Raw genomic sequence first — 14,973 nt, 5'->3', positions numbered from 1 at the left:
TGGAGTTCAAATTAACGTTCAAAGTTATTAAAATTTGGGCAGAAAATTAATTGGAAAAAGGGACTCAGTGCTTTCCCGGCGTACATGACAAATAAATTCTTCTCAGGCTTCCAACATAGGTACAAGTATTGATTATAACTGATACCTGTACCCCACTGGAAGCCTGAGAAGAGCTTATTAGAAAATTAATTGTTATTCTATTAGGGAAAAGTGCCAGCACTTTTCCCAAACAAAGTGAGATGATTGGACAATTTCCATCAATTGTAGTTGACTGCTTAAGTGACATGATACATTTTATCTTGGACTTCCTCACTTGCATTTTGGACGTCTCCACTTTCTTTCCAGTCCTGAAAAAAAGTCTCTGCCCATAACGTCGACTGTTTACACTTTTCCATAGATGCTGCCTGACCCGCTGAGTTCCTCCAGTATTTGTATGTGTTGTTTATGATACATTTTATGTCTATAATCATAAGACAATCATAATAACAATCTTTCATTCACTTAAAGTATCTGACATTTGTTACAAATCTTGTTCTACAATATAGCACTACCCTGACACTCAATACCTGCAGTTCAGAGTGCATTGACGTGCCCACAACCATCTCTCTGATGAAATGCTGTTAATAGACACCTTATTTAGAAAAGTTCTCAGGTTCAATCTCTGATCTCAAAACCACTGATCTCAGCTTGACCAGTGCTAAAGACAGTTTTAAAGCTGCTCCATAACTTCTTGAAATTGGTGGTCAAAAGGGAACTAAAATCAGTTTCCTCTTCAGCAATAATACAGAAATAGTCCAGGATTAGTTACTGGACAACAATCACTGCCCAAGAAGCAGACAGTAGCAAGAGGAAATAGAACAATAGTTTTCTTCTTCCTCTTTATTTGACAGAAGGGTGGGAGACCAGTCATCACTTGTCTTACACCACGAAACCACTTCACTTATCTCACCAGATCTCAGCATAAAGTCACAGCATACTTTAAAAGTGCTGAGATTCACTTACACACGTTTTATTTCTGTACAAAAGGTTCCTGTTTACAATTACCAAGGCCTATTCAAATGAGCACCCAATTATAAGCTACAATGTTAATGAAGCAGAGTCACAAGAAGAATAGACTGGAGACCATACCAAGATTAAATAGCAAAGTTTAAACTACATATATTCTTTCCATACTTACTGCAATCCCCATTGGTAAACGGAACATTAGTGACTTCTTCCTTAACTTTCCGATGAATATTGCCAGATGTTAAATCTAGCGCAGCATCATTTGTCAGTTCAGATGTCTCAACAGGCTCAGTTTTTGTTGCTACGTTTTCATTAGGGAATCCTGGCGACTTGGACACGTGGCTGCCATTAAAGCTGTTAGCAGGAGACGAAGCTTGAAACAATGCTGATTCGGCCGCACCTGGGCTCTGATTATTCTGGTGTTCTTGATCTACTACCGAAAGAGAATCATTAGCCATTCCTTCGCTTTCAGGAGAGCCATTCTCACTGGATTTTAAACTGCTCTGCCGCTGCAAGCTTACATTAGAATTAGAGTTAATCATTTTCATCTGACTTTCCAAAGCAGCTATATTGGAGAAAACCAGCAGAGGAGAGTTGGCCGGTAAGTCACTGTAAGGCAAAACTGGTTTTGAATACTCACTTGCTGGCACCTTTGCACTTTTCTCCCCATCCAACTCAGATTCATCCATATTTTCATCAGTAAAACTGCTGTCAAGTTCAGCATTTTCATCAGCTAAAGCTGGCTCTGGATCAGAACCATCATAGTAGCCTTCAGGCAGAGGGGTGTTTGGGATTTGACCTCCCATGTGCATTCTAATGTGCTGCTGAAGAACAACAGCATTAGTGAACCGCTTGTGGCAAATCGGGCACGAGTGCTGTACCCGCAAAGGAGGTTTTGCCCTATGAACCCCATAGTGAGTCTTGAGGTTGCCTTTTGTGGAAAAAGCTCTGCCACAAACTTTACACTTGAAAGGCCTTTCCCCAGTGTGGGTACGATAATGCATTTTCAGTGAACTCTGGCAACTTAGAATACGATGGCAAACAGCACATTCATTTGGGTCAGCTGATGTTTTGTCTATATTTTCCACTAACTGTTGAAGCTTGGATGTCTCAGATGTTTGGCTGTTATCAAGTACATTACCAAAAGGTTGCTTGGGCTTTGAGGTTTCAGACATTATGGAAGTAGGTGGATTGCCATTCTCATTTGCAGACTTCGCTTCAACATTCGACTCGTAACTGCTGATATTCGATGACAAAGACGCAGTTTCACTTACTGCTGGAGATCGCCTTCGCAGAAAATCACTTGCTGGTGCTTTATCTGAAGTGTCCTCAAAAGCAGTCGACAGATTCAATCCAATGGAATTGGGCAACGTTTGCAAGACAGGTTTGGTGTCTGCCCAATTCGCAGAAGTATCAACAGGTATAGACATACCATATGGAATCCCACTGCTGGTTGGAACATTGTCCAAATGTTCAGGAACAGGATACGGATTCATTCGGATATGTGGGTACTTCTCTTTGTGTCGCTGGAAATGAACCTTCAGATTGCCTTTAGTTGTAAAACGATTGCCGCAGATGTTGCACTTGTAAGGTCGCTCACCTGTGTGAGAACGGATGTGAATCTGCAGGGCACTGTCATTTCCAAACACTTTGCCACAGAACTTGCACTTGTGTTTGAAAAAGGACTCTTCAGAATTAGACTTTGTTTCAAAAACGGCAACGTTTGGAGGCTTGCCTTTCTGATTTCGTGCTGCTGAGGCTGCAGACAGTCCAATCAGCGGGCTGTGAATAGTTGCTGTATTTGGGGACCGAGGTAGCAGGGGATTTGGAAATCTTGCAACCGAGCTGGTAAGGTTGCTGTGCTTAAGCCTGGCTGGATTTTCAGAGCACAAGATGGAATCAGGCTTGGAAGTCAGCGAAGTCAGAGTGCTCGTTGTTTGGAGAGACACCGACTCAGAGGAATGGTGCAAGCCTTTGCTAAAATGAGTTGAACCAACAGAGGAATGAGGTACCTGTACTGGCTTAAAACCTTCTATTGAGTAGCTTTGGCTACCGACTTTCTGCCCAATTAAAGCAGCAGCAGCAGAAAGCTGCTGTGAAAGGTGTGCCCCCAGTGCCTTAAGGGGGTCTGCAGCTGCAACGATAGATGGATGAAGAGAATGAGGTGCCATCGTTGCCACCTGGATGCGGATTTGCTCGGTTAACTGTATCTGTTGGAGTTGTTGCTGTTGCAGGCAGACCAACTGCTCCAGCAAGATTGGAATGACATTGACGCTTGCAGTCGCATTAGGGTTGCTGGCAGAAGCATCGTCCGGAACGTGCTGAGTCACTGCAACTTTAGTGTTGTGAATAGTCTCCAATGTGACATTAGTGTTTGGTATCTTAGACTGGGAAACATAGCTAACATCAGAGGCTGGATGTAAACTTGTAGCAGCATTAGAGGCACATGGTTTTTGAGATTCTACATTATCAACATTCATTTCAGCAGTTTCACTCTCCTCACGCATTCTTTCTTCGGGGCTATCGTTACTTTTAGATTGATTGTTCATTTGGCCATTCGGAAAGTTGTCTGGACAAGACTCTGGGCAGTCCTTAGGAGGCATTTCCTTCTCGCCTTCATTCATAATCAAAACTGGTGGGTTTTTAGTGCAATTTTTCCTGTGCTCAAGGAACTTGGAAAGATCAAAGAACTCAGCACAACATTTCTTACAGATGTTGGTTTCTTCAGTCCTGCATTTCTTTGCGCTCGTTTCCCCAACTCCGTCGTTTTGACATACTTGAGAACCTGCAAAGCAATAACAGAACAGTAACTGCTTAGTATCAACACACACCCATCATTCTTATAAACAGACTTCGCATTGCGTCCTTTAGACCATTTCCCCTCACCACCACCCTGGTAATGAAATGAGCCCTCCAGTTAACAGAATTATTAGATTTAACATTACTTCTACAACTGCCAACTTTGACAAAAATAGACAATATCAATTAAGGAAGTGCAGCATCTCTCAATTGCTTAATCAACTGAACTCGATGTTTGCCCGGAGGCTCAGGTATAGGGCCAAATCAGAAAGGTTGGTTACGGGCTGAATCAAGGCGGCAGCGTCCAGACACCAGAGTGGATCGGGACTATTGAACCCGATGTTTTTGGACAGAGGTTTAAGCACAGGGCTGAATCAAGGCAGTGGAGTCCTGGCCCCACAGCGTATCAAAGAGGTTGCACCTGATGCTTGGACATCGACTTAGGTGCTAGGCCAGGTTGAAAAGGCCAGGGTGTCGGAGCATCAAGGCGAGGGACAACCTGGTTCAGATCACTGTTCCGTCACTCAGCTCGGCACTGAACTATCAGATGCTCTTTGTGGTCTTCAGTTCAGAACGCTATTTGCTTGAGGTTATTGTATGCAACGATGTTTTTTTCCTCTGCACACAGGGTATTTTTATCTCTTAAAAAATCTCTTAAGGGTATCTCTTAAAAAAGACACCCCCCCCCCCCATGTTTTATGGTTGTCTGTTAGGAGACAAATCTAAAGGTTGTATAATGTGTACATACTTGTCAGTAGGTGCAATTTGATGGAAAATATACAATTAAAATGCAAGTGCAAACCGTAATGAGTTATCATTTCATTTAGTCTGTTTCATTTTGGAAGTGATAAAATTAGACATCTGGCTTCCAGTACTATGATAAGTTACTCACAGATACCAACAGCAGGATTCCCAAAAAGACTACAGTCTCCTATTTACAAATACCAGTCACCTACTGCCCAGTTAAATCACACATACAATATGTACACACATACAATGAGTGAACATAGATTTAAATAGTGCTCTTAAATAAAAACATTATTATTTCGATCATCAGTCAAGTTGATTCTATTCATTTACAATCACAGTGAAATCTCTGGAGCTGTTCTGTGAACTTCACGTAGCTTAATATTTCATTAAACACAATGGGCAGAGTGGGTGGAACGATTTCCTCCAATCGTGTTTTCTTTAAACCTGCTGCAAATGGCATTCTTCCTCAATTTCCTCACTATTCTCCCCATATCAGATCAATTATGGTTAACAAATGCAAGCAAGCTAAAAACAAAACTCCATTTAATCAGGTGACTAGATTCAGGCAGAAACCAACTTCTAAAATAAATTCAAACACCGTTTCTCAGGATTTATTTCCAATTTTGATACTGTAAAGAAAGAATCCTTCTGTATTGTACAAATCCTGACTTCAGAGTTCAATTACAGTCGGCCCTCCTTATCCGCAGATTCCGTATGCGTGGATCGGGAAAACCTGGTCGTTCTCTCTCCAGCACTCGTTGCTTGAGCATGTACAGGCCATTTTTTTCTTATCATTATTCCCTAAACAACACAGTATAACAACTACTTACATAGTATTTACATTGTATTAGGTATTATAAGTAATCTAGAAATGACTTAAAAGTACAGGTTATGAATGAGTTCCATTCCCGAGTCCGTCTTTAAGTCGGATTTGAAGTCGGAATAGGTACATCCGGTATTATTTAGCATCAGTTAGTCAAATGTTTTTCTTAGTATATAGTACCTTTTTACCTTTCTATGCATATAAAACACTTAAGAAACATATTAAACCACTGCCTTGCTTAGTAATAATTGTAGCTTTCATCGGGGCAGGGCCTTTCACATTCTCCATTCAAATTGTTCCGATTGTTGACTAATGTTTTTCCAATGACTGATGGCGTTTCACCTCTTTCCGATCGCTTTATTACTTCCACCTTATTTTCAATCACGATCATGATTATTTTTGTGAACAGAAACACTGCAAATTCAGAGCTGCGCCACCAAGTCTTAATGTCCACCGCATGGAGACACGTTAAATAAAGTCCAGGTTCCACTGGGTCCTAAAGACCACCACAATGATATATGTTAAATAAGGGACTTAAGCATCCGCCGGGGGTCCTGGAACCAATTCCCCGCGGATAAGGATGGCCGACTGTACTCAAGTAGATAGTATCAAAGCCAGTTGGATACTACTTATTATGTTTAACAAGCCATGCCATTACTCATACTTACAAACTGCATCTTCTTTGGAATTTTAACTGCAAATTTAGAATTCCAAACAACTTCTGAATCTGTTTTTAACAGGACAGTTTCCAGTATGACCAAATGCAATTCAGTTCTTTCCACCCCTTCTCTTTAAATGCTCCCAACTGTTCAACATTACACACAATCTCTCCATTTTACCTGAGACTTCAAGATTGTGTCAACAGAAGTTCAATCCCAATGAGAAAAGATCCCAGGACAAAAGATCTTACAAACTCCCAGGATTCCCACAATTCTGTTGCATATACCTAGATGTGATGTGGCACATAGAGGTAAATAAGATTCAGTCTGCAATGAAGTACAAAATCCTATGAAGTAAAAATGCATTTTTAAAAACTAAACTTGTAGAATGTGTTTCCTCTTAAAACAGATGATTACTTCGTTTACAGCATTTAACCATGGCCTAGAATTTCATCATAAGGAGGACAACATGCCTTTAAATGGAAGAAACTAAAATTAAACCACAAACAAATCAGTTTAATTACTGCCAGTTAAATCCATTAGGAAATGCCTTAAGGGATTGTCAGCAACACTAAATCACCATGCTAAATAATCACTAAACATCTGTGTATTTAAGATTAGAAACAGGGTGATCAACAGCTTTGTGCTCTCTTCTCACCTTCTTCCCCCTTTCAAACACACAAGTAGTGCCTTTAATTTTAAAAGTTGTGTAACCATATTACCTTGACGAGATTTAGCTAACTGTAGAATAAACATTCTTTTACTGGTAAATGTGCAATATCCATTTTTTTAAAATCATTAGTTTACTATGTTACACTGCAGTTTGATCAATCGTCAGAATTAAATCCTTGATCAAATCACATGAACAAAAGACCACAAGGTTGAAAGTGAAGCAATGGAAATAAATTAGTTGACAGGAACAGTTTAATGAGACCCAGGTTATAATGAATATGTGCGCTTGGCAGCAATGACAGGTGAATAAACAAACACAAAAATTAAGCAACAACACAAAAGAAACAGGATGAAGGCCCTGTTTTTATACAATTCAAGCCTCTTCTTGCAAAGAATTTTGAATGCACAAATTTTTCATGAGCTATTTTAACTCTAGAGGGAGCTCCAACTCATTGCAATCCTTAAACTTGCACAGCTAATAAAAAACAGTTAAGTGCAACAAAAAAAAAATGCTGGACATTCTTGAAAGCAAATTAAACAATAAGTAGTATAATCCTGCAGCAGCATCAGACCCCAAAATAAAGAAAATGCAAGCCGTATTCCTGAATACAAAATTAAGATAACCAATGCTTTGAAGAAAGATGTACCCACTGACCATTATTAGCAGCTTAGATGTTATCTAATAATAATGTACAATTAGTCCAGCTTTTTACACCATATAAACTTCAATTCATGCAAAACTTTTGTCATATATATCCTAACTTCCACTAAGTGCCATTTTATCAATACCTCATATATTCACTGGTCTACCCTCCCAACTGGTCCATTCATGCCACAAATTTAAAATCACCTTCACTGGAGGCAAGAAAACACAGACGCTAGAATCCGAGGCAAAATTAAAACTAAGAAACCTGCTGAGCTCCCCCAGTTTTTTTTTGGCTTAAAATCTTCATTCTCATTTCCAATTCCCTCCGTAGCCCACCCACCCCACCTCATCTCAATCACTCCTGTCAGCTTGAAAACACAGCATGGTATGTATCCACGCTGCTCCTTTGCTGGCTGGCTGCACACCCTTACTTTCACAGCCCCTGCAATGATTGAATAGGCCCCCCAAGTTATAGACTTTCTTCCTCAAACTTCAGCACTGGTGGTCTCCTTTAAAAAGGTGCTCCTTAAAACCCTCCAAAGTTTCTGACCATCTTTGTGGGTCTGTATCAAGTTTTATTTGATAACACTCCAATGATCTTGGGAAGCTTTATCCTATCGAAAGACCATACAAGCAAAACTTTTAAATTAATGAAAATAACGGGAAATTCTTCACTTCTTCCAAGGTTGCAAAATTCAAAAGTAAATGTATATATGTCACCCTGAACTACCTTGAGATTTATTATCTTGCACAAATTCACAGTAGATCAAAGAAATACAACAAATCAATGACAAACTACAAAGACCAACAAACTAACAACCAATGTGCAAAAGACAAGCTGTGAGATTACTAAATAATAAACAAATAATACTGAGAACATGATTTCTAGAGTCCTTGAAAGTGAGGTCATAGTTTGTGGAATCAGTTCAGAGTTGAGATGAGTGAGTCAATGAGATGAGACAGTAATAACCCAAATGGTGGGGATATTTAATGATGGATGCTGCTTTCCTGTGCCAGTGCTCCTTGTAAGTGTGCTTAATATTGGGGAGTGGACTGGACTGCATTCATCACTTGTCTGTAGGCTTTTCCTGTTCTAGGCATTGGTGTTTCCATACCAGGCCATAGAGCAACCAGTCAGGTTATTCTCCACCGTTTATCTATAGAAGTGTGCTAAAGTTTAAGATGACATGCTGAATCAGCACAAACTACCCCATTCAATTTCACACTCAAATCCATGAAGTACAGTATTTAAGGCAGGTTCCTTGAACAGAAAGTGAATCAAAAGACTAAGCAAATCAGATCATTCACCAACTAGACAGTGGGAGGGGAAAAAACACAGTGGTAGATTCCAATCTGGCTCTGAATGACGCAACACAATCACGACACAAAACTCTCTACAGCAGGGTTTAACTGGTGCCCATGAGAAGTTGCAAGGGGTTCCATGAGATATCATGATTAAAAAAAGAGAAATAAACAATTATATTTTTTTTCTTTTTAAAAAAAACTTTGTGTAGTGTGCAAGGCTAGTGCCTGCACTGGTAGGCAGTAACCGAGCAACCCTGCTAGCAATTTTGTTAGAGGTCTCTCGGCCCAGTATGGCAGTGCGCAGCAGGACCACGTTCATTTGGTTTATTTTATTCCTAGTTTGTGACGCAAGATGGGGAGGTCTTTGATAATTGGTGAGCACTGTATCACACAAAGGGGAGGACAGCAAGTTGACGGGAAGTGTGAAATTCGTTTTCCAAGCATTGACTGGACTCACTCAACTTGGGCTGTGACGTCAGCTTCTCCCTCCCGAACTACTACCTCAACTAACTTCCCCTCACGCGCCGCTAAATGACTTATGGTAGCAAACAAACTACGAGTGTAGAGAAAATTGGAGGGAAGATTTCATTTTAAAGGAAAATTTATTTATTTATACATGCCACAGTTCAGCTGCTGGCCTGCCACTTTGCTGTTGTTGTGAATGTTACAAGAAGGTTGATTTCGTAGATTAGAAGTGAATTGTATTGTGAAGTTTTCAGTTTTTTTGTGGTTTTCTTGTTTAGATAATTATTATGCCATTCTTTTTATTATATTTTATTAACCCCTGTGTTTTACAGACATGTCTGGCTGTCCAGTGTCTGACAGTACAATCTTCTGTGTCATTTCATTGCATTAGTGCAACAACAGACATTTAAAAAGCCCATCATTACAATGAAAGCTACTGATCAATGGGGTTTTTTTTAAACACAGACTAGTGATCCAAGTCATTCCATTCCAATGTGCCTAGCCTGTGGCAAACCACTTGCAAATGTAGCAATGGCTCCAGCCAAACTGAAAAGACACTTAACTACAAATCACAGCCATATGACACATAGAAGTGCTATTTATTTTAAATGACTGTTGGGAATCTCAAAACAGAGTAAAGCTTTTGTTAATGATTTCACAGTCAGTAAAAAGATTGAGGAAGCAAGTTATTTAGAAGCAGTACTTATTACCCAGAAAAAGGTGGTGGGGGGGGGGGGGGGGAGGGGAATCACAGTTGGTGAGAACTTAGTAATGTAAAATTCTAGGACAAGATGCAGTACACAAAATTGAAAAGATTTCACTCTCAAGCAGTATGATGTTGATGAAGTGATGACATGTCACATGATGCTGAAGAGGTTTTGTGTGATAGACTGAAAAACAATAGCTTCTCTATCCAGGTTGATGAGTCAATAAATTTTACCTATAAATGTCATGTTGTAGCATTTGCAGAATGGTGAAATTAAAGAAAACTTTGCTTGTTTCCGGTAGCTGTTTGCAACAGAAAAAGGCCAAGATATATTAAATGCTTTGTCTTCATATCTGAAAGCAAAAGGTCTGCCTTGGAGGAGATGTGTGGCTTTGGTTTATGGTTTTTAGTAACTTTACCACTCAGCATTGTCAATAAATTGTCATGTTGTAAATAGTATTAATTAAAATCAATTTACAATTTGTATTTAAATTAAATCTACCAAGTCAACCTTTAGAAAAATTAAATCCAATTTGTCTTAAGCCAGTTATTTAACAGAAATTTATTAGGTTTGCCTTGAGGTTTTTTTTAAAAAAAGAGAAATAAAGATTAATTTCCAAGAATGGTAAACTAAGCTGAACTACCCATTTCCCCCCCCCCCACCCCCCAAGAAAGGTTGGCTAAAATTTCATTCTCTACTCAAAAGTGCATTGACAATTATTTTTCGATTATTATATCTACAACTTAACTGATCATGCTAACATATGGCGAGCTGTATAGATACAATTTTTTTTCATATAAATGCAGCGGTTCACTGAGATCTGAAAATTATTTCAAGGGTTCCTCCAGGACAAAACTGTGGAGAAAGGCTGCTCTACAGTCAGGAATTCAATGACTACCATCACACCAGGTAAAACACAACTGTATAACTCAGATATGAGAAAAGAGTAAGAAAGTTATGTATTAGTGTCCTTGAAAATATGTCTTCTTCAAAAAAATTCAAGGGAAATTGTAAAACAAACATTTAAATAATGTGCAAGATTAAACACACTCAACATCTCAAGAGTGCTTCATCACTCTGAAAAGTCACACAACCAAATATCAATTGCTTGTGTGCAGATGCCAATCAGATGCCAGAGTGCATGTTCATCAGATGCCAATAGCAAGGGCTCCCAATCTTTTTTATGCCATGGACGCCTACCATTAACCGAGAAATCTATGGACTCCCAAGTTGGGAGCCCATGACTTTAGAAGAATGGTGACGAAAGCCATTGTATTACAATTTCCAACTCCAATTCTAAATGCAAATCCAATCAATCAAATCAAAAATATAATGTTCACAATAGATAAAGTATCAGAAGTCCAGCTTTTTGTCAAATTTTGAAAAAATGCTACTGACTCAAGACATTGAATTATTTATGCTTCATTTATGTTGAAAAAACCATAAACTCTTCAGACATGCAGAGATATTATTTCATTTCCATGCACAATGTCAGTGAGCGAAAGCAAGTTGAAACAATCAGACAAGTTTCAGTCACTACAGGCAGTGCCCAGGTTACAAAGCGGTCCCATTGCTGAGATCTGTTTATAACACAAACCGTCTGCAAGTCGGAAATGAACAAAAGCAGTGTGTGGGAAAGAGTCACAGAAACAGCTGTGATGGGGGAAAACAAGCAGCCATGGGAACAGTGGCCAGCAAATGTCTTCACAGACTCAGTCAGTGAGCTAGTGAGTCTCCTCAACATCCACAGCCTTAGAAGTTGCAGCTCACGGAGGAGTGCTTCCCCCTCCCCCCAAAAGCCTGGACGAGGTGAGGCATACATTCCCACTGCCAGATGCCTACACCCCCAAAGAAAATCCATTCCCCCCCCCCCCAAGTCACTTTAACGCTTGGTAATGTGTACGGAGCTTTGGCAAATCAGGTATTGGTATGCATCACTGCAGCTCATCACTTTCAAGATACTTGAACAATAACTGTAGCTAAGTAACCACAGAAGAGCATGGAGAGGCCGCTCAGCTGTTAGAGCAGTTCACCTTTTCAACAGTCTCCATTGCACTTCATATCCATTTTTTTTTTGCTTGTAAATCTTTAATATACTTTATATATATGCACCCACAGCTTTCAGATTCACATAATGCCAGCTACTCATTAATAAGAAAGGGTAAATATCTTCTAAACAGTCAGCCTCCAGTTCAAGGCTTCAACCCCAACTCTCATCTCCCTAGCCAATTAAGTAATCCCCTCAGAATCACCTATTTATTTAAATACTGGATGAGATTAAGTAACCTCTGGAGAAATCCTTCAACAGATGCTTCCTGACCTGCTGGATTCCATCAGCATCTTGTTGGTCATTCTCTTTCCACACATACTACATGATGATCACACCATCATTCCCAACTGTGGATCCCACAAGAACCAGAACTCAGCTACAAGTGTGGACAGGTGTGCGTAAAGAGATGCGGGGGTGGGGTGGGGGCGGGGGGGAGAAGATGGGCTGTCTGTGTGCAGGCAAAAAGAGGTCAGGGAGCCAGTAAAGGGCAAGAGGGAGAACTCCAGGTGTGAGGCTTCAAGAGGATGTGAAACAAGGAAGGAGGCAGTGGATACAATCTACTCTAGGTCCAAGCTTGTACATGAGTGAGAGCAAATATGCATAGCACAATATGCATGATTGAATACAGCTACTGAATTAACAGTGCTTAAAACAGCTATCATATTGACGGTTTCCATTTGCCAAGATAGCTGCTCTACCTATAAAGCTGAAGGATCACTGCTTTGGGGAGAAAAACAAACTTCTTCTCTTATCATACTCTGATACCGTGTCAGCAATACCCAACACGAATTCTACAAGACTTTTTTTACTTTTGAATTCCAATCCCATTACAATTCAAAAGGTTAACATTACTGTTTTTCCTATTTCTAGAGATATTTCATGTTAGCTTGATTCATCTACAAGATCATCCAACTGCATCAATATTTCAATCTTACTTTTTGAAGAAGCATTTTTCCCCTTTAATCAAGATGCAAAACTTCCCATTACATTTCATCAGCCACGTTTTAAATTACTCATTTCATCCATTAACATTCTTGTGTATTTTGGTCAGTCTTACCACATAGAAACAGGCCCTTTGATCCACCAGGTCTCTAGCAACCATCAAGCACTCATATACATTTATCCTTTTTTATTCTCTCCACAGGCCCATCAATTCTCTCTAGACTCTACCACTCACCCCCAGTAGTAGGAGCCAATCTACAATGCAGTTTAATCATCTTTGGGATGTGAAAGGAAACCAGAGCACCCAAGTGGAATCCAAGAGGACATGGGGAGAAAGAACATCTAAAACTGCAGGAAGACAATATCAGAAATCAAGATCAAAACTGTGTCATGGGAAATGAGAGACATCTGATCTACCAGCTGCACCAGCTTGAGCACCAATTTGCTGTTAATAAAGCCAAATGTATACCTCCTTCTACGCCATTTTGAATAGAGGTCCAGGTAACACATAATCAGTGTCCCTGTAGTTATCATCTGCCAATTCAAGCCCCCCCCCCCATTTATTCCTATTGTTTATCATCGAACTGCTGGGATTGGGTGCAAAATCCCATTTCGTTCACTCAGGGGCAAAAGAGAAATATGTCTCCCTTGCTCAGTGTACTCACATGCAACTCCAAATCCACCAACATCACTGACTCTTAAAGCCAACAACACAACATATTCTGTTTGCAAAACAGAATGTTTTTAAAAATCCATAATAATATCAATCCCATGAACTCTGGGAGTTTTAAATGACATCTGTATCATACAATTTAAAAACTCCTGAGTCATCAAAATAACATGTTCATAGCTCACTTACATGTTCAAAAGTATCATTTATAATTTCTTATTTTAAGATCTACATCAACATCCTTATTTTTAGAATTTAATATTTCCCCCAACTAATAAGAGGCTGACTGGTTTATAGTTCCAATCCCCCCCCCCACCCCCATCTTTAATTGTAGCATTATACTTCTCTTCCAATCCATGCAGAATATTTTAAAATCTTGGGCATTTTGGAGAATCATAAACTAATATACTCTGCAACTACATCTCATTCAAAATACTCCAGCATGTACTGTAAATGTGGAGGGATTTTTGAGATCAGTTTGTTTTCTAATGCCATTACACTTTGAAGTTATTTTAATGAGAATGCGAAACTTGCTAAAAAAGAAATTCAAGTTTCTAATTCATTGCAAGGACAAAAACATAAGTAATGGAAATATGACATAACATCTATATTCTTCATTTACCAGTACAAAATATCTTCTTCAAAAATGGATTGTGTCTTCTTTTGCTAACCTTTTCCATACAAATTGGAAGTTTTTATTTTCCTCCTCACTAAATGTCTGGTCATCTTTTGCCAAATTCTAAAAATTTTCAAGCTTGCCTTTTAACCAAATCTAATTAAAAACTGTATTATCTTAACTTTGATAATCATACCTGTTCTTTTACAATATTTACTAGCTGTACATGCATACTCAGTACTAATTATGATTTTCTTAGATGTGGGCTATTAGCTACCAGATGGTACATTAATAGTTTCCAAGTCTATCTTAATCACAATCACTATATCCCCTACATTAAATAATTTATCCAGATGTATGACTTGCTTCAGACCAAGAGGAGAAAAACCAGTCAAACCCATTACACAATACTTCATCAAAAATACCCTCTTCCTTGGCTGGTTTACTTATTTAGAAAACTCTCCTCATTTACCGGACTGGAATCAAAGAAGAAAATGTGACTTCCCTGCAATTAGTGTGTTTTAATTTGAACCAAACCTTTAAACTCCCTCAAAAAGAATGTCATTATGGTTTTCCCTTCACATGCTTCTGTCTACATGATCCAAGATAACTGATCACTACTACTTATTTAGAAATAAAGCATGGAACAGGCCCGTCGAGCCACACCGCCAAGCAACCCCCAATTTAACTCTAGCCCAAACATGCGATAATTTACAATGACCAATAACTGATGAGTCTTTGGACAGCTGGTAGGTCTTTGGCTCCAATGGTACTATATTTAAACATGGTACAAGGCAGACAATACACCCTTTGGAACTCTCAGTCCACTATTGCCAAACACCAACTGCAATATCCGCCATAACA

At 39.3% G+C, this 14,973-nt stretch overlaps 1 protein-coding gene across 4 annotated transcripts in view; it reads right to left on the bottom strand.

Annotated features, from left to right (window-relative positions):
- The window catches only part of sall4 (spalt-like transcription factor 4), a 49,001-nt gene that overhangs the window by 16,882 nt on the left and 17,146 nt on the right, over positions 1 to 14,973 (bottom strand). For all 4 annotated transcript variants that reach the window (XM_059980481.1, XM_059980483.1, XM_059980484.1 and 1 more), the window contains exon 2: positions 1,178 to 3,790. In XM_059980481.1, the coding sequence (XP_059836464.1) occupies positions 1,178 to 3,790 (2,613 nt within the window). The remainder of the gene's footprint in view (positions 1 to 1,177; positions 3,791 to 14,973) is intronic.

Source organism: Hypanus sabinus, chromosome 9 (assembly GCF_030144855.1).
Source record: "Hypanus sabinus isolate sHypSab1 chromosome 9, sHypSab1.hap1, whole genome shotgun sequence".
NCBI classification, from domain to species: domain Eukaryota; kingdom Metazoa; phylum Chordata; class Chondrichthyes; order Myliobatiformes; family Dasyatidae; genus Hypanus; species Hypanus sabinus.
The sequence above is the reverse complement of the archived record's forward strand: the minus strand, read 5'-3'. Positions and strand labels throughout refer to the sequence as shown.